Source organism: Enhydra lutris, unplaced genomic scaffold (assembly GCF_002288905.1).
Source record: "Enhydra lutris kenyoni isolate GAN:26980312 unplaced genomic scaffold, ASM228890v2 scaffoldscaffold55, whole genome shotgun sequence".
Classification (NCBI taxonomy): Eukaryota; Metazoa; Chordata; class Mammalia; order Carnivora; family Mustelidae; genus Enhydra; species Enhydra lutris.
In genome coordinates this window covers 3789654-3809220 of record NW_019154139.1, presented here as the reverse complement: position 1 = coordinate 3809220, position 19567 = coordinate 3789654, and the positions used below count along the sequence as shown (strand labels likewise).

The window sequence follows — 19567 nt, the reverse complement described above, 5'->3', positions numbered from 1 at the left end:
CGGGGGGCTGCGGGGGGCCGTCTCGGGATCGGCTTCCGCCCCGGGCGCGGACAGAGTCGGGGGGCTGCGGGGGGCCGTCTCGGGATCGGCTTCCGCCCCGGGCGCGGACAGAGCCGGGGGGCTGCGGGGGGCCGTCTCGGGATCGGCTTCCGCCTCCTGCGGGGCGCCGTCCGATGGGCTTCCGAGGAGCCCTGGCCTGCGTTGTTCTGTCACCGGCCGTCAGACTCAGCCTCCGGATGGCTGCGGACGGCCCGCGGCGCTCGCTGCCGGCAGCAGCTTTTTCTCTGAGCTGTTGCTGGGCTTTTAGGTGTTTGAACTCGGGGGCTGCTGCCATCGGCCGTGAACGGCGCCGCGAACATTTCTGGAGTTTCCGTCCCGCGGCTTGTTTACCTTCCGCGCGCTCCTCCGCCGCACCGCGCTCTTCGGGGCGGCTGTCCGGGTTTATTCTCCCGTCCCGCGCGCTCGCCGGCGCCGGGCAGGGACCTGGAGAGATTTGTGGCTCCCGCGCGGGCAGCGCGCATCCGGGATGCTGCGGGAGGCGCTGTCCGCGGTCACAAGCACGTTTTGACACTTACCGACCATTGGGACTTCCCGTGTCACAAAGATGCCGCCGGATATTTTTTTGTCTCTATTTACATTTTCTTTCTTTTTCTTCAGTTGACTCATGAAACCAGTTCCCGTATTCCTCCGTTCGTTTATGTGAATTGAAAGCGTCTCTCCGATCCGCAGCCTGTTTTATTTTCCTGTTGTTTTTTATTTTTCTTAGGTATCTTTCTTACTGAGAGGTCAGTGTACCGCGCACAACGTGTGGGTGTCCGCACATACGTACGCACCCCACAGCCGTCACCCAGAAGAAGACCGGTCCCGTCCCCTGGAGGGCTCCTTTGGGCCCCTTCTCACCCAGCACCACTTTCCAGAACGGACTCTGATCTGACTTCTGGGGTGCTTGGGCGAGTTTTTTCTTCCCTCTGCGGTTAGTGGGTTTGTGTCTCCCTGAGGCCCTGAGGCTGGAAGAGCTTCTCTCCGTATTTTTGCTGGCAGCTCTGTAGTTCTGCTGCCAGATCTGAGGTCTACCAGAAGCTCATTCTTGCCAGGCGTACAGTCGGGGTGCAGTTGTTTCATTGTCCTCCTGTGGTTCTGTAGTTGCCCCACCATGGGAAGACCTTCCTTTCACCCCTGGCTCTGCGGGACACATGTCACTGTCCCATAGGTATGATTCTGTTTCTGTTCTGTGTTCAGACGATTGGCCTTCCATGGTTCCTACCTGATACCGTCTTCATTGTAGTACGTGACCGTCTTGACAGCCGGGAGAGCCAATTTCGAATGTTAAACAGCCTTTCCTACACGATCCTTTTCCTGTGTTGCTGGATTCAGGCCCCTGGTGTCTGTCATCACTTCCGTCTGTGGATTCTGTATGTGTTTCCTGCTGTCTCCTTGGGTACGCAGTGGACACTGTTCTCGCTGCTGGGGACATAGTGCTGGCCAAGGAGGAGACCCCCTCTCTGCTCTCGTGAGGCCTGCGGTCTGGTGGGGGGTACCTTGAGGACAGGTGCTCAGATGTTCCTGGCAAAGAGAGGGCCCTGTAGTAAGGGCTGGCTTGAGCAGAGGTGGGGAGGGGGTGCCTCTTCCTGACCTCCCGCCTCCCGGCCTCACCCCGCCTATCAGCCCTTCCTGATTTCCCTCCTGGCGCACTGGCCTCCCTCTTCCACTGGTACCTCCTGCTCTTCCCTCTCCCAGGCCTGCACCTGCCGCTGCTCGACCTGGGCTGCTCCCCTGTGTACACTGGCCAACCCCTGCTGGTTCGTCCAGTTTGAAATAAATACTGTGTATTGGAGAGAAGTCTTCCGTGATCCCAGTTCAAGCAAGACCCCCTTCGTTGTTTCAGCGTCTGCCGTCATGTAGCATTAGGACTGTGATACTCAGCTGAAATTCGGTGCTGCTTTCCACGAATGTTCCACAAAGGTCAGCAGCCCTGTGGCATCAGGCCGTCCCCATCCCTGACTCGATGCTTCTGGAGCACACAGGTGCGTATGCACAGATACACCGTTTCCGCTCCTTCCTCCCTCCATGGTGATTGCCATTGCTCTGTCCCCTCGTTGAAAAGTGACAGAGGGAGGATGAAGAAACCCAGCAATGCTGCTGGGTTTAACAAGACCTGCATGTGCCATCAGATGCTGGCGGGGACACTGATTTCGGGGATGCATTGAGCAGGTCACGTGGGTAGCAGCCAGAGAACTAATTGGTTCTGACAGTTGAATGACAGATTTTTCCTGACACTGGCGAGTCTAGCTCTCTCTGTGGCCCAGCTTTGTTGACCATGGGGGGACTCCCTGCAGCAGAGGCAGTGGCGGCCGGCCCGTGTGTCTAGCAGAGCTAGCCTCTTGCATCCCGGTCCTCAGGATTTTATTTAAACCCCATGAGCACTCTGTGAGACAGAGCCTGTCAGGACCCCCATTCTACAGAAGAGGAAGTGGAGGCAGAAAGGTTTTGAAACCGGCCACGGCTCTGCGCTCTGCTGGTGAGAGCAGGCACGGCATTTAGAACCTGTACTTTCTCACTCCAGGAGCCAAGAGCTTCGTCTGAGTCCTGGATTGGCCTCTGACTCGCTGGGGAATGCCTTTGTCCCCCTCACTGAAGGGGAGAAGCAGCTGAGACGGGGGTCATGAAGCCCCGGGCCGGACAGGAGCCGGGGCTTCCACAGCCTGCCCGGGGCCCTCTGCTGTCCCTGAGCGGTGCTGGGTGCCAGGTGCGGGGCAAGACACACCACAGATGTCCCCTCCTGCTGTCCCCGCAGATGACTCGAGCAGCTTTACCCTGACGAGCTTACGTAAACTGCCCAAAGTCCCACATCTTTGGAGATGGCAGTGTTGGGATTTGAGCCCAGGTCTGTCCTGTTCCACAACCTCCCTCTGGCCCCTGGGGACTCCTCATGGACTCCCCCACCCCCTCCCCCCGCTTCTCACGCTTGCCTCTCTCCAAACCACTGTCCACACAGCTGCCCAGGAGTGTGTCTTGAATTTTCTGCATCGCTCCTGCCGTGGCTTCTAATTGTACTGGAATAAAATAGAGACGGCTTACCCTCTCCTGAATGCCCAGGAGATGTGGTGTCCGCCTACCTCTGCCCCATACATCTCGCTCCAGCCACCGAGGGGCCCCTTGACGTTTCTTAGTGCCACGGGCTTATGCACAGCCCACAGCCGTCTGCCCCAGCTCACTAGGTGACTAGGTGACCGGTTTCTTTTTCTCCCGTGGGTCTCAGCTTGGCAGTGCCTCCTCAGAGAGGTGTCCTCCCACCACTCTTGTCCGATGAGTCGGTCTCTGGAATGTAGGTGCTGCAGGGGCAGGGGCAGGGACGTGACCATCCTGGGAGCTGCGGTGTCCCCCGCACGGAGTGCAGCATCTTCCCGTCTGCTGCGAGTGACTGGATGGTGGTTCGGTGCTCCGCACAGCCGGCTGTGTGGCCAGACGCTGGTTTGTGTCTACACCCCGCGCTCGTCCCGGGGTCGTGCTCAAGAAGCATGTTGTTGGTAGAGAGGTGGAAAAACGTGTTGGGGTATTAGGTGTCTATAACTGAAGGAGATTTTACCCCCAAAGTGAAGTAGCCGGTGTTCTAGAAGCTTTAAGACAAGTGTCCAGGAGGAGCTTTAGAACTAAATGTCACAGTCACAACCAACTATGGCTTTTATATCGTCTGGAGGGTCCGTGGTAGTTATTTCCAGTAACTGTGGAAGGTGTTTGCACGTGATCAGTGTCTGCTGGAGGTCGCCGTCACCTTGAAATGGATCCAGCAGAGCCCCTCCCATAACAAGGAGGAGCAAGCGTCCGGCTCTGCGCTCCGCTCTTAGCTCGCCTGTCAGTGGTGGAAACGGAAGCCAGCGGCACGAATGAGAACCGCCAGCCCCTCCCCTGCTTGGTTTGCCCCAGGCCACCCAGCATCTGTGGGGGGGGGGGCCTGGTGGGGGGGGCTGACTTTCTGGGCTGTGGCAAGGAGCAGGGGGAGAGGCGCGCAGGACGGCCATGGCGTACCGTGGAGCAGACTGCCCCCCCCCCAGGTGACTAGTGACATCTGGGCCAAGGACAGTGACAACAGATGCTCGGCGCCTCTTGTACTCAGCAGGGGAAGCCTCCTTGCCTCTCCGTGCCCGCTGTGTCTCACCTCACGTCTGCCAGAACCCCACCCTGTTCGCTCTTCTCCTAAGTCTCCGTAGCTTGGCAGCGTCTCTGACCCTCAGCTGTGCCTCCGTGACGTGGGACGCCATCAGCGCTAGGCCGACACTGGTCTCCGTCGTTTAGACGACGCGACTTACTCTTCCTGCCCCAAATACTAATTTCATTTTGAACTCTTCGTTGGCTGCTTCCCAGGTAATTTCGCAGAGGTGGTCGCTCTAGTATCCCCCAGCCTGTCCTGCCCTTTGGGATTTCTTCGAAGAGACAGGGACCTGATTTCAAGTGTCAGGAAACCTAGCCTTCTTTTAACGGGTGGTATAGGCAAAGTCTAGAAGCTCACGGTCAGAGTGAGCGGGAGGCAGACCCGCCCTTCCCGCAGACATCTCCCCCTGCCTGTGCGCCCGCTTGCAAGTGCTTGGAAGCCGCGTGGCCACGTTGCTCCGACCCTGGCTTGGCCCCTTCTGGTTGTGTGACCGCGGACAAGCCCGAGCCTCTGTGTCCTGTGTTCTCATCAGTAAAATGGGGTGGTTGTGCACCCCTGTGGCGTGGTGCATTTGTAGAGGATCAAGTGGTCTGACCCTCTGCTGGGGTTCGGTCCTCCAGCCCAGCCGTGCTCACATTGAAGGCAGCAGTAATGTCGTCTCTGAAGAGAAGTTCATTTGAGGCAGCTAGTGACCCGGCAAGTCCCCGATCCCGAAGAGCACAGCGCGCCTGGCAAGCGTCCTCTTGCCCAGCGCACGGGGCCTGGGGCTTCCGGGCTGTCTCTGCTGCGCTCCCTCTGCTCACATGCGGTCAGTCCTCAGGGCCCCACGATCTTGGGGGCCAGCGCACCCTCTCCTGCCTCGGTCTCCACGTCGGCCATGGCCACCTCACCCCTGCAACACCAAGGCCAACTCGGAGCAGCACTGGGCGTCCGCATGCGTTTACTCACTAACGTCTCACATATGGTCCCAATGGTGCGGAAGATTCCAGGGAGAGAGAAGGCAGGCACTAAGGGCCCTTCGTCCAGCAAATAGCCAGTCTGCGTCTCTCTCTCTGTGCCGGGAGCTCCGGGGACGAGGACAGCAGTCCCTGCACACAGGTGCTCACGTTCCCTAGAAGGACTGAAGATTTTCCCAGTGACAGCAGCCTGAGAAGGGGCACCGAGAGGGAGGGTCACAGAGGGGAGGGACACCCAGCATGAGGGGCTCTAGAGGAATCATCCCGGCACCATTGAGTGTCTGGGCCCTGCCCACCATGCTCTGGCCTGGCCGAGCACACGGCTCGTGGGGGCTGGGCTGGCGTCCCAGAAGCGACATTGGAGGGCTGCCCCAGATACAAATGGAACGACTTCATGGCCCCAGAAGCCTTTCATGTGGTTTAAGTTAGAAGTGGTATTGGTTGTTTCTGATCCCGAAACCTGTTGTGTGACACGGACGCCAGACTCTGACTCTTCGTACCACACTATGCTTTCAAGTGGCTGGTAAGATGATTCCAGAATACGTAATGGACAAAATTAGTCTCAGGGCCGTAGGATCCTTTACCACCAAAACCCCGTGGATGTGGGGTACCTGCCGCGCGGCCCTCACTCGGCCACAGAAGCTTTTGGAGTGGGGAGTGCGTGTGGTGACAGAGGGCAGGGTATCGTCTTCCCGTTACTCCCATGCCAGATGCACAGGCTGGCTGGTCGCGGTGACAGCGACATCTTCTTTGCTCATCTTGGTTGTTGGTTTTTGTTTAGAAAGAGACAATGAGAGAGGGCATAAGCAAGGAGAAGGTCAGAGGGAGAAGCAGACTCCCCGTGGAGCTGGGAGCCCGAAGCGGGACTCGATCCGGGAACTCCGGGATCATGACCTGAGCTGAAAGCAGTCATCCAACCAACTGAGCCACCCAGTCGTCCCTCTACATCTGGGATTTGTAAAGGGCCCAGAGCGAGCTGCTGCTGAAGACATGGGGCCGCGTGGGGTTGGAGGCACGGTCCGGGCTGGGGGGAGGGGAGGAGGCCCGTGAGGTGGTCACTATCGGATCACCCCTGGAAAAGCTCCATGTACGGAAAGTAAATTGTGCGTACTGAGGACAGAGAACGTGCCCTTTGTTTCAGAGTCACTAAGAGAGTAAGAGAGTGCCGATTTGGGTTAGGCCCGGAGAGAGGATGTCTTCGGTTGATATTTGCATGGACACAGAAGGATCAGAATTGGTTTGTTTTCCTGGGCCTTGTCATACTTCCTTTGATGTCCCAGTTCCCGAGGGATCTAGGGGCCAGCAGAGAGCCTCTGCTTTCAGAGATGGTGTTTCGGGGATGACTCTTCCCTCCGAGAAGACAAACTGCTCCTTCTCGGAGCACACACCAACCCCAAGTATTACTTTATGTTCTTCAGATGGGACCTCTGATCTACAGACCTGGCAGTTATCCCCCCCCCCCCCCGGCTCTTCTGTTAACGTTATTGTTTTTACCACTCTCGGGATTCACAATTAGCTAGTAATTGGCAAATAAGAGAGGACGCGTCCATCCGTGTGTAAATGCTGTTAAGACACGACACACTGCAGGGCCCGGGCAGCAGGAATCAGCACGACGCTGAGACACGGGAACCACAGGTGTTCCCTCATATTAAAATACAAAACTGTGGAGGGAAATTAGACACCAGATAGACCAACAATTTGGAGAGGGAAGAGGGAGCCAAATGGCTGGTTTTGCGATGGTTATTGGGCACACGCGGTTTCCAGCAAGGAGACCCCCAGATAGAATCCACGCTAAGAAAGACTCCTCCTTTAATTTTCTGATGGAGAAGAGTGTGTCGTTAGCTGAGTGACATATGAGCGTGAAGAGCGGAAGGTAATGATGGTAGACGGAGGGGGCAGTGAGGTGACCTATGTCGGCCTTTGGAGGTAGAGGCAGCCTGTGCCGGAGAAGCGTGGGTGGCTTTGGGGAGGAAGGATGGTGGTGGTTTCTGGGTCAGTCCCTCCTCAAGGACCTCTCCTGCCCGACCGCCTCCCCTGCTCGGTGTCCCAGCTAAACTGCCGTCTCTCCTGCCTCCGCATCGGCACCTGCTCACCCTCCCAACGCCCCTGAGCCGTGTGGGCGCTTCTTCCACCACCTGCACCCAGAAGTCCTCCTGGGTTTGCATGAGCTCCTCCTCCAGTAGAAGGCTCAGGGGCGCCCAGGGGTCCCCAAGCAGCGGTTTGGGAAGTGCCACGTTTTCCCTCAGAAAGCGAAGACTTGGAGAGCGGGGCTGAGGTTGGTTAGGACTCCAGGAACGCCCCCTCCAACCCCAATCACGCCATCCCCGACATGGGGCAGCTTCTCGGACTTGAGCGTCTGGGAGGAGGGCGGAAGTAGGTCACCGCAGCAGGAAGAGAAGGCGCTCTTCCCACGCCACGGCCCGTGCTGGGTCTGTGGCCGGCAGACATGACATACTGAGAAGTATTTGGGTTTTTAGCAACGTAAAGCATTTCCCGAACCGTTTTAAACTAAACTCCTTTCTTGCACTCTGAAAAATCCTGTAATTTTACCAATTCTGTGAAGATACTAGTTTAGATATGGAGCTTGTGTAAAATCATCCTCATCTTTAGCAAAGATTATTACTGATTTTGGGGGAAGCCTGCTTAAAGTGCACTTGCCTCACTGAACATCGTCTTCTCAGACCAGCCTCATAAAAGATTTTTCATACTCTCTGCCCTATGAAATAGTATACTTTACTAAGCACTACATAAATCCCTTGCCATAAGTGGGTTTGTTGTCTACAAGTAATGTTGAAGAATATATCCTGGAAGCAAAAATTAAATGTAGATTCTAAAATACAGTACATCTATTGGATATATGCCTAGTAGAGATTCTATTAAGTCTAGATGTATCCATTATTCATCTATACACACACAGTATATAAAGCATTGTATTTAGATAGGGCACATATAGTATGTATACACATCAGCAAAATCTTAATATATTTAAATTGTTTTAATGTAAGTTTTTCAATGCCAGTACTTTTTTTTTTAAAGATTTTATTTATTTACCGACAGAGATCACAAGTAGGCAGAGAGGCAGAGAGAGGGGGGAAGCAGGCTCCCTGCTGAGGAGAGAGTCCAATGCGGGGCTTAATCCCAGGACCCTGAGATCATGACCTGAGCCGAAGGCAGAGGCTTAACCCACTGAGCCACCCAGGCGCCCCTAATGCCAGTACTTTTAAAAGCTCGTTTATAAAATTCAACAGATACTTACTGATGCCTTCCGTGTTCTAAGCCAGAGGTTGGCCAACCTTTTCACAGGTATTGTTGGCTGTGCCCACTGTCCGGTCTCTGCCGCAGCCCCACAGCTCAGCTGTTGGAGCAAAAAAGCAGCCAGAGTCCGTACATAAATGAATAGGCGTGGCTGCGTACCAATAAAACTTTACTTATTCTGGACACTGCAGTCTGAGTTTCAAATAATTTTCACGTGTCACACACTAGTAGTAGTCTTGATTATTTTTCCAAGCATTTAAGGAAACAAAAACTAAACTTGTGTCTGCACAGAAACACAAGCCCTAATTTGCTGACCTCCATTCTCAGCAGTCTTCCATCTAGAGAGCCAGAGCAGTGACCAGAAGGGAGTCGCTATCCCCTACCCCAGCCCCTGCGATCCCATACAGCACAGGACTTTGTAAGTGTGTCTGGTCCCAGTAACTGAAAGACACTGCCTTTCTTAGAGGGAGTCTTCCTCGTCGGACAGTTCCAGCTTTAGTGTTTATACTCACCTGACTTTAAAGTGAATTTGGGGGGCGCCTGGGTGGCTCAGTCGTTAAGCGTCTGCCTTCGGCTCTGGTCAGGATCTCAGGGTCCTGAGAGCATGCCCCACTTCGGGCTCCCTTCTCCAAGGGAAGCCTGCTTCTCCCTTTTCCTCTGCCCTTTCCCCCTCCCTGGTTTGCGCGTACACGGGCTCGCTCGCTCTCTCTCTCAAATAAATAATCTATAAAGTGAATTTGACACATAAATGTGCTAGCTAGTAATAGTCTTGCTATGTGGTATTTTTTCCTAGATCATGTCATCTGCCGGCCCCCATTTTTGTGGCCCGTGAACACCTCATCACCTCGCTTGTGCCAAGCCACAAGGTTCGGTGCTGGGCCTGTGTCTTTCTGAAGCCGGGGCCGTGGCTCCGGGCCCCGGGAGCGGCCTTCACCTTCCCAAGCTCAGCAGTCCTGAGCTCCTCGGTCTTTGTGCTTGTGCCTGTTTCCAGACACCGGAGCCCTCCGCGGAGGAGCCGGCTGGCCCTGTGGCGTCCTTGCTCGAGGTCGCTGCTGGCAAGGCCCTTTCAAGGTAGCTCTGTAGCTCCCAGGCTCACGCCTTGTATTTGCAGTAGCTATGGAAACTTTAGAAGCCGTCTCTCTAAAGCTGAGCACACAATAAAGCACTTCACGTGTTGGTAGGATTAGGCTTTGGAAGATGTTTAATTTTCTCCCCCGCTCTTTCTTTCCGTCTGTCTCTTCAGAGTGGGAACAAGAGGGCCATGTGAATATTAACTGGGACTCGCTTTAATCTCCCTAGTGACACTCGGGGCTGCCCAGGGCTCTGGGCTTTCAGGGGCGCTAACGAGGATGGCCATGCATATTCATGAGCCGGGCCCGCCGGTAAGGGCTGTGTTTCAGTGTTTCTCTTTTCAGACCGAATTTTATGAAAGAAACAACCACTCAATTTGGTTTTTTAATTATTATTAAGTCAGAGAGCCCAGACAGCAGGACTAGAATGTTCTCCCAAGAAATCAGGGCCCATTTGAGCACGTCTGTGTGGCACTTAGTCTGTAGCCAGACGACACCGCCCCGAAGTGCGGGCGCTCGCGGGGGGCGGAGGGCCAGAGCGCGCCTTTCCTATTTACCCAGGAAAAGTGTGCGGCGGGACGCCGTGCTCTGACTCCATGAAATCCTCCTCTTTTAAACAAGTACCATTTTCCTTATATAAGAATGTGAAGCGTGCATTTAAGTGCAGAGGGGGCGGTTTTGCCCTCTGGTTATTTCTCACGTTCAAGGTGTGCCTAGGAGCCGGCTCCCGCGTGTGGCCGTGCTCTGCCCAGCCCCTCCTCTCCCTCGGCTCCAGTCCTCTGGCCCTCCGAGCACTGATTTTGTAAAACTACAAAAATGCCTCTTCTGCTTCAGGCTTTTCTGCCTCGTCTGCTAGGCTGTCCATCTGGGGGCTGTGCCGGGGGTCTGCCCCTCGAGAAGTTCACGGCTTTTGTGTCTTGTTCCTGGCGCAGTGCTGGCCGCGCTGGGAGCGGCGCCCTTGCCGGGTCGGTGCTGCTCTCCGGGAGGTAGACGGGGCGGGCGTGTCAGTGTTTAGTTTCCAGGCGCTGTGAGGTGAGGAGCTGCGGAGCCGCCGGGGCAGGATTTTCACAAAACGCGTCGGTTGCCTCAGCCCCAGGAGCATGACAGACCTGCCCTCGTCTGCCCAGTGGTGGGCATCCTCCTGGGGGCTGTCGTCCCCGACCCTTTGCTGACCCAGAGCACGCAGCCTTCTCGCCTGGGCTGCGTGTGGATGGGTTTCCCATCCTCCCCTTCCTCCAGCCTGCAGAGCCCCGAGTCAGGAAACCACCCTGAGAGCAAGAGGGAGAAACACACGTTTGTGCAGGTCCCTGCTGTGTCCCCACAGCCCCACCCACGTGCTGAGTGGGGAGATGGCACTCCCGGGGTCACACGTCGCGCAGGCCTCGCACGTGCGCAGGAAGACTTCATGGGGTATTTGGGTGGACACCCAAACGCAGACCTAGGCCACCGGTAATGTTCGCAGCCCACTTGGTGTCAAGGGTGCCTGGCAGGAGAGGGACACGGTGGCCCTTGGGCGGGGGTCTCGTTTGCCCGGTAACGGTTTGACCACGGCCGCTCCGGGCTGTGATTCATCCTCCAGAGGCACCCTGCCGTTCGTCTGGCAGCATGAAGTCTGGCCCTGGGTTCCTCCATGACTGAGCTGCGCCCCCCACGCTGTTTCCAGGAGCCCTGGGGGCCTGTGGGGGTTTCGGGTTTCCTGTTTTCAGTCACATTGCAGTGAGTTCCCAGGAAGCTTCGGGAAGACGTGCTTGGCTCCCTGTCGTTGGCATTCAGGAGTCCGACACGTGGGCTAAAATTGTTCAGTCTTCTATCTCTTCTTGCCTAAATTTACCCTTCCATTGTTGGCTCCTTCGGTCAGGTCTCCTGACCCTGCCTCCCCCTTTCCGTACACAAAGTGAGGAAAGAGCAAGCCCCACTTCGGGCTCCTTGCCCTGGGAGTGACGGACCTGTAGAGTGATGTTATTCTTGATAAGAAATTGCAGCAAATGATTCGTGGTTCAGAAATTCACTAACGTGGTAGAAGTTTTTGTCCACAATCCTCCCTTTTATTCTCTCTAAACTGGTGTAGAATGGGGGTCCGGTGATCGTGGAAAAGGGCGAGAACGTTACAGTTAGGCTTTGTGCATTTGAGTATTTCTGTCTCCAGAAAGGAAATAACAGCTCTTATAAAGGTGCTGGGCTTTCTCATCGAAGAATGACAGGTAAATGGCAGAAGGATGTTCTCCCACCAAAGGGTGACGACTAATTACAGAATCGGCACCAGTTGGGCATCACCCGTTCCGACTCTGTGCCATCTGGAACAGGTTAGTCATTTATCCTCACAAGTGCCCTTGATGATAGACCTCCAGAGAGCGGTGGGTCACTGCCCCAGCACACATCTGCTCACCCTCTTCTCGCGGCTGCCCGCGCCCCCAGGTGGGAGGGGCAGGGATGGCGTGGACCGTCTGTGATCAGGGGAGAGCCCGAAGGCCTTGTCGGGATTGTGAACCAATGTGGGTGTGTCAGAGGGACTGGGATGGAGTAACTTCTTAAAACCCCTGAAGATCGGTCCTGAACATGAAGGGTCGTGTTTCCTGCCTCTCAGCCATCTGACTTGAGTGGATAGGCTCGTTCCTTACTGTCTTGCTCTGAGGTTATGGAGCTGGGGAAGCAGTTTGATCAACGTTCTTTCTCAGAGTCTACAAGAAAGAGCCACAGGCTTTATGCACATTGAAGCCTTTCTCTGTGGCTTCCTGTGTCCAGCGAGGGGCCCGGCCTCACCGCTGTGCTGGGAGCCAGGACCTTCAGGCTAAAGAGCCTGATGCATCCTGGGGGGGACACAGATGCCCCATTCTGACATCAGAAATGCCGGCATAAGAAGCATGTGGCAGTCAGGGGAAAGGGACTGTTTTTCTTGCCAACTTCCATCCAATCGTGGGCAGGGAGGTCTTGCTTTCTCAGAGAAAGTGTTTACTCCCCTGGGTGTTTGCTGTTCCCCTCCGGACCAACAGAGCGTGCCGGGCTCGCTGTTCTGGGAATCGCTTTTGCGTCCCTGGATCCATGAGTTGGTACCCGGTTTCTCTGCAGTCTTTTCTAGAACAACGTAAAGCATTAAACAAACGTTGTTTAATGCTTTCCGGAGATTTACACAGTTCTTGGTCACTCAAGAAAAGACCTTGGTAGCTAACACAGCCATTCTGTCTTCTCTCTGCTGTGGCCGATGCTGCCCAGAACGTGCAGAATGAGGGCTGGGGGCGGCCAGGCCAGAGGACGCCAAATCCTTCAAAGGCTTTCTAGCTCCCTCCTTAAAATGCGGCCGAATGAGGGGAATTCCGTGCTGACTGCTAGGGAGCAATTCTTATTTATAACAGAGCTGGCTTTAAGCAAGATGAGTCTCCTGTCTGCTTCCCACTTGGCATCTTCGTGACTGATGCTGTCGTGTCTTCCTCCCCAGCGGCTCAACACCGCGGTTATCTGTGCGCGCGCGCGCGATCAGAGTTCAGATGTTGCTTCCCTGCTCATTCATTCATCAAATCTCGATCAAGTACCTCCCCGTGCTGGCCGTCACACGGGCACACACATGTGGAACATACGTGTACAGTGCGCATGTTCCCGCTTTTTCATTACTCCCTCTTGGGCGGCGTGTCCATAGCACACGCTCCGTGAGAACTTGTTCACTGAGGCTGTGTCCCTGCCCTCCCTTTCCCATCACGCTCACGTGAACTTCAGACACGGGGAACCGTGTCGGCAGATTCCTTCACTCAGCCCCTAGTTCTGACCCAGTGGGTGGTGTACGCCATCCGCAACCTCACCGAAGACAACAGTCAGAACCAAGATCTGATCGCCAAGATGGAGGAGCAGGGGCTGGCGGACGCGTCCCTGCTGAAGAAGATGGGCTTTGAGGTGGAGAAGAAGGGCGACAAGCTGATTCTGAAGCCTACTAGTGACCCACCACCGCTGGTGAGTGTGCCAGGGCGAGCCGCCGCCCCCTCTGGGTCCCAGCACCCTGTCCTCTCGGCCTGTGACAGGTTCCCCCCGCCAAAGATTTTATTTGTTCATTTCACAGACAGAGATCACAAGTAGGCAGAGAGACAGGCAGAGAGAGAGAGGAGGAAGCAGACTCCCTGCTGAGCAGAGAGCCCGACGTGGGGCTCAATCCCAGGACCCTGGGATCATGACCTGAGCCGAAGGCAGAGGCTTAACCCACTGAGCCACCCAGGCGTCCCCTGTGACAGGTTCTTCCTGAGAATATGACTGGGAGCACTTTACTTTCTAAAATGGCCAAGAAAGCCTGAAATTTAGTTGCCAATAATTTGGGGGTTTTTTGGTAGTTGTTGTCCTGGCTTTATGCTGCCGTTATCTGAAAAGTTCAAACTCATTTTAGGGGGGAAATAGAAAAATCGTATCAGAATTTTTACATGGTCAAAGTTTCTGGATTTTCTAGTAGAGAGATGGCTACTGTGAAAAGAATAGGCATCTCCCTGTAGAATGCTGGGTGAGTTGTTCCAGGTTTCTCTCTCAGCTCTTGACCGAAATCTGCTGTTTCCCCCACCCGCCTTGGATGACTCTTAAAAATAGATCTGTTATATCTGTCATTTTGTTTCTTTTTTGTTCTTCTTAGTGAATGAGCTCTCCATCAAAATACCTGAATTTTTGGAATCTGTTTCCTGGATTTTCCATCTTCTGCAGTATGTGAAATCGCAAGTGTTTGAAGATTTATTAAGTGTAAATTCAGGAACACGTGACTCCTTTAGATAATAGAGTTCGATGTGGGTGAGCTCAAAAGTGAAAGTACCTGAGTATTCTGTTGTTTCTTTGCTTTAGAAACTGTCTGGTTTGCCTTTGTCCCCATGGATACAGTGTGCGTTTCAGTAATACATTGTACTTACTGTGGCAACAGATAATAAATTCTTCTTCTCGAGGGAGGGTGCGTCCCTTATTTGGCAAAGCCTGGAGCATTTGATCGGATTCCATTTGTTCCTTCAGATGGCGAATCAACCCGGTTCCTTTTCTTCTCTGCCTGTTGGGTTCTCCGCACTCTGGCAGGCAGTTGAAGTAGTTTCTCACTGTGATTAATTCTAGCAATCTCTTTTCACCCTTTCTGCCTTTCCAAAACATTGACAAGACTCATTTCCAGCTAATTAATTCGAGAGATGCTGAAGAATAGAGAAGCTCGCTCTTCATTTTAGGGACTGGGCTGTGCTTGTCACTGAGCCTGGCCCTGGGGAGAGAGTGGGGAGAGTGTGCGGGCCATTAACTCTTCTCTTTCCAAATCACCCGGGAAGAGACCTCCCGGACCATTGTGCTCCCAGGGGGATCCGTGCGTCGGTGAAGGGGACTCTGTGCACAGGACCACAGGATTAAAGGGATTCCTGGTCCTGTTCACTTTCAAGGACATGGTCTCCTGAAGCATACCACTCCAGGTCCGGCCACGGCTCCGCTTTGTGGAATTGCAAAAGTAGCTTTGGGGAACGGGAGCAGATTTGCCCCTGTATCTTTCTATTTCCATCTCTTTCTATCTCCCCCACCAAATACGTACTCAGAGCTGGAGCTGGATTAAACGAGCACTGGAAATTTAGGTCATTGATGTAAGCAACAAAAGCTCTAGGAGGGAGGTCATGTATGAACATTCCTGGACAGCCCATTACTGTAAGCTCTCTAGAGATTTTGCACAGTTCCTCTTGAATTTTCCAAAATGAAAAGATTCCGCCTGAAGCGTTAACCGAAATACTGATCGTTCCAGAGTAAAGTGCTTCCGCCGTTTTTTGTAGTTGTACTTTAAATTGCTTTTGTAAAAACAGCTCAAGTATGTTCAGAATGAAATAAAAGTGGTCCCCTGTGCTATCGTACTCTCTATGTCCGTAAAAACGTCAGCTTCTAGAATTATGGTCATCTGTGAATAACATTTTTTTTCCCTCTCATTTATGACATTCCATCAGTAAAGAAGCCTTTGCAAAATTTAAAGTGCGCGAAGAAGTCATTCTTTCCCGGGATGCAAAGCGTTAACATCCTGTCCTCTAAACAGAGGGGCCCCCCCGCCAGAGGAAAAAAAACAGTGGGAGTCCCTTTTTCCTTTTAACAGGTTTGCAATAGACACTTCTTTTTCTTCGCCTCTCAATGGATGTGTGCACACCAGTGGAATCAAGCAAACATGTCGGTATAAGCCATATGATAACAAACACAAATAAACAAAAGAGAGCCTTGTGTGGGAACACAGAAAGGGGTAATGGCTGTGTGTTTTCTAACTGGGAAATGTGGGACTTGCATAGTGAAAACATGCTGACGGCTGCATTGTGGCTGCTTGGATGCCCTAGCTGACTAAGCCTCCAGCAAGACCGGCAGCTTCCCTGTCCTCTGCCCCGGGCTTGGCCATTCTGAGAGCCTCGTCTTACATGCTTTCTGCAGAGGATTAAATCACCAGCTCAATCAGTCATTTAGAAGAAGAAGAAAGGAAGGCAGGCCAGCCTAACAGCATTTGTAAAGGGACAGAATGGTCGCAGCAAGTTCTGTGGCCGTATTATTGCTTCCAAGAGCAAACTAACAAAGCTGTTCAATTTTGTAGCCTGTTTCATTATCAAAGAAAGTGGGGGAAGGCTGTTCTGCTTGATACTGAGTCCTAAGTATTTGCAGAATGGTTTTTAATGCATTAACAAGGGATGCTAATATTTCAAAAATACTTACTTTCACCATTTTAGTATATGCTATTATAATTTGTCTGTATTTTATATATGTGTATGTCCCTATGAATACACCTCATAGGGTTGTTAATGAGGTTTTTTGAGAAGCTGATACAGAGATACATTTTTGTTCAGTAACTTTTAAATCTAGCCACAGAGCTTGGAAACGACTAAAAGATGCCCATTTTGCAAAATTGAATATAGAGAAGTGGTTGCGGTCATTTAAGCTACAATTAGTACATTTTAAATAAAAAAATTAACATGTTATTTATGTGTGTGTGTGTGTCTTACACCCATTATCTACTGACGGCATTAATATCCTGTTCTTTTACCAACATCTGGGATTTAAATGTTATTGAAATGTCATCACTCTCCTTTCATTTCCATCCTCGAATGAATAAACAAAGACCTTGTTAGTGGAAATGGCAGTCACTGCAGGAGGGAGGCGTGAAAATGCGTCCGCCCTCGTCAGCAGGTTCTGCACGTAGGAGCCGGTCTTCACGTGCGAGTCAGTAAAATTGAGACAGAACTGTAAAATGCGGCGAAGTTGACGAGGAACCCTAATATTCAGAGTCTCCTACAAACCCAGTCCTTTGGAGGTTGGCTCCCTCCTGCCCCCAACCAAAGGGCACTTTCGGTGCTGTCCGCGGTCCTGATAATTCCAGCCACAGTGGCCTGTGTGTGAGAAATCAGTTAAAAACCTTGTTTTCAAAATTCCCTTTTTTCCCCTTGCATTTGTATGCTAGAATATCTATTTTTTTCCTTCCTACAAATTCTTATATATACTTACTTGGAATTTTTTTTTTTACATCAAATCGAATTTAATTTACCATCTATAACCTACATAAATGTTAAAGGTAAGTCTTTTCTGTACCTGTAGTGGTGATAGTGTTAGCCCACTCCTTGGACTTTCCTCATCACAACCGGTTATGTCAGCGGAAATGACTTTTTGAAGGTTTTGGTCATCATTCATTGTTGTTCCAATTGAAACGTTTAATTAGAAACATTACATTAAATGTTTCTTTTTGTTTCAACAGTATAACATAAGTTCTTCCTTTATGCACAGTGTGTCCTGCTCATTTTACGGCCGTCCGTTCAGTGGGCGCTTACGTGAGGTTTTCTAGCACGGTGTAGAGCACTATGGTGGTCGAAAGGCATAAATGGAAGTGAGCGCTTGGGTTGCGGCCCCCGTTTCTCTCCCGTGCAGCTCCGGGCAGACTCCATAAGTTCTGCGCCTCCGTTTGCTCAACCAATAAAATGGCGCTCACAGTAGCACCAACACCTAGTTGTGTCTGAGAGTAAAAATTGGTGAACGTGCTGACAGTACCTGTTACGTCACAAGCATTCCTTACTGCCCGCTACTCTCCCTGCTGGACCTGCGTCTTTGGGCCCCTCCCACCTCCACCGTGCGTGTGTCTGATGGAAGCACGTGGAAACCTCACCTTGTCTCCCGCTGCCCCCGTCCCCACGGTGCCAGACACACAAATGCCATTTATTTCTTGAGCAAATACTTGTGTGATGTGTTCTGTGTACCGGGCAGGGTTCTCAGCACTTGGAAAATAATAATCATTTAACCTTCAGAGCAATGACACAGCGTATTTTAGGATTAATCCCATTTCATGGATGAGGAAGTTGAGTTGCAGGGGTTAAGGCCCAAGGCCACACAGCAGTAAATACGTGGTGATTAACTGCTGTGGTTAATTAGGAGGGTATGAGTGAGGAGGAAAGTATGGCTTCTTTCCCAGAAGCACGGGAAGTAAATCTAGCAGAAGTGCCTGGACTGTGGCTCAGGACGTAGAGCAAGGGGAACTCCCTGGGAAGCACGTGGGCTTGCAGTTAGAAAATCCCGAGTTTAAACCTCACCTCCACAGACTGCCAGCTGTGTGGTCCTGAGCAAGTTGCTTAACTGCCCAGGGCCTCCATCTCCCCAGGCAGTGTCCCAGGCAGGCACTGGGGGCCCAGCAGTAGAGAAAGCAGACACAGCCTGTGCTCTCAAGAAGCTTCTGTTTCTGATGAGAATGACAGAAAATTAACACATGAACAGGTAGGTAAAAACAAGGGCATCCCATACTGTGGTGAGGCCGTGAAGAAAACAAGGTGACGATATGGATGGTAAGTGGGGTGTTCTCTCTGAGAAGGTCATGTCTGACCTGTGCGGAGAGCTGGGGCAGAGCGTTCACAGTGAGACAGCACCGAGCACAAAAGCCCCGAGGTGGCAAGCTTCACGGGGTCAGTGGCCAGGAGGGTGGCCGGGCCAGTGGGGCCAGTGCCTGGTGAGCGGGGAGATGTGGCATGAGGGAGACTTGGTCAGACGGGGTAAGCCCAAGTCCGATCATGCAGGGTCTTGGAGGCCCTGAGGGCATTTGACTCTTTTTTTTTTTTTTTTTAAAGGTTTTATTTATTTATTTGACAGAGAGATCACAAGCAGGCAGAGAGGCAGAGAGAGAGGAGGAAGCAGGCTCCCTGCTGAGCAGAGAGCCCGACGCGGGGCTCGATCCCAGGACTCCGAGATCATGACCTGAGCCGAAGGCAGCGGCCTAACCCACTGAGCCACCCAGGCGCCCCAGGGCATTTGACTCTTAACTGAAATGTGTTGGAAAGGCACTAAGTGGCACTCGGCGTAGGAATGAGATCTACATTGCGTTTTTTGGTGACCACTCCTGTGGCTGTGTGGCAGATGAATTGCGGCAGAAAGAGAACAGAAGCTGAGACATCATTTATGGAGCTACTGGTGATGGTGACTTAGACACACGGGGGTTGGTGGCTGTGGGGAGACAGGTTTACATGTGGTGTGTATCTTGAAGTTCATAGGACTTGCTGATGGATTTTTGGGGATGGGCTCGATGAAATGAACAAGAATAACTCTTAAATTTTTGTTGAGCAGCTGGGTAGACGATTGTATGTTCCCCGAAGTGGAAAAGTTTGATGTGAAGGGACAGAGAGAACCGAGAGTCTCCTTAGGGCAAATGAAGTTTGAGATGCTTTTAAGACCTCCCAATGGAAATGACTTTGGAAAGTAATTGGGTATACAAGACAGGAGCCCAGAAGACAGTGCTGGGAATCCATGTTTGGAGTCACATAGATGATGCTTGAAGGCATGGAAATAAAGGGGGTTGTCTCGTGCTCGTGCAGGAGTGTGTAGAGAAGAGGGCCGCCTCCAACGTGTAGCCCACATTTTAAGCCTACATATAAGCCTACACTTAACATTATAGTTTCAGATATGTCTGTACGCTAACAACCCTAAAAGAGTTTCACTGACTGCATCATCAGAATATTGCATCGTGGACTGAACCATCCTTTTATCATTAGGCATTTTGTATCCTGTTTCTCATCATTATAAATGCTGTTGTGAACATCTTGGTGCTAGGGCTTCGTTTGCATTGTAGGGTGTGTACTGTGGGAGGTCAAGGAAGGAAGATAGGTTGGGGAGCTAGAGGAGATTTTCTTAGAGAATTATTTATGTTAGAAAAGAGAGGGCGC

At 52.4% G+C, this 19567-nt stretch overlaps 1 protein-coding gene across 3 annotated transcripts in view; it reads left to right on the top strand.

Moving 5' to 3' along the window:
- LOC111157460 (ataxin 10) overlaps positions 1–14332 on the top strand; it is a 159086-nt gene extending 144754 nt beyond the window's left edge. For 2 of the 3 annotated variants that reach the window (XM_022518879.1, XM_022518877.1), the window contains one exon: positions 13183–13494. In XM_022518879.1, coding sequence (XP_022374587.1) covers positions 13183–13493 — 311 coding nt within the window. In that variant the 3' untranslated portion in view covers position 13494. Of the gene's footprint in view, positions 1–13182; positions 13495–14031 lie in introns of those variants that run through there. The other variant, XM_022518878.1, reaches the window with a different exon arrangement.
- Positions 14333–19567: the final 5235 nt, after the last annotated feature.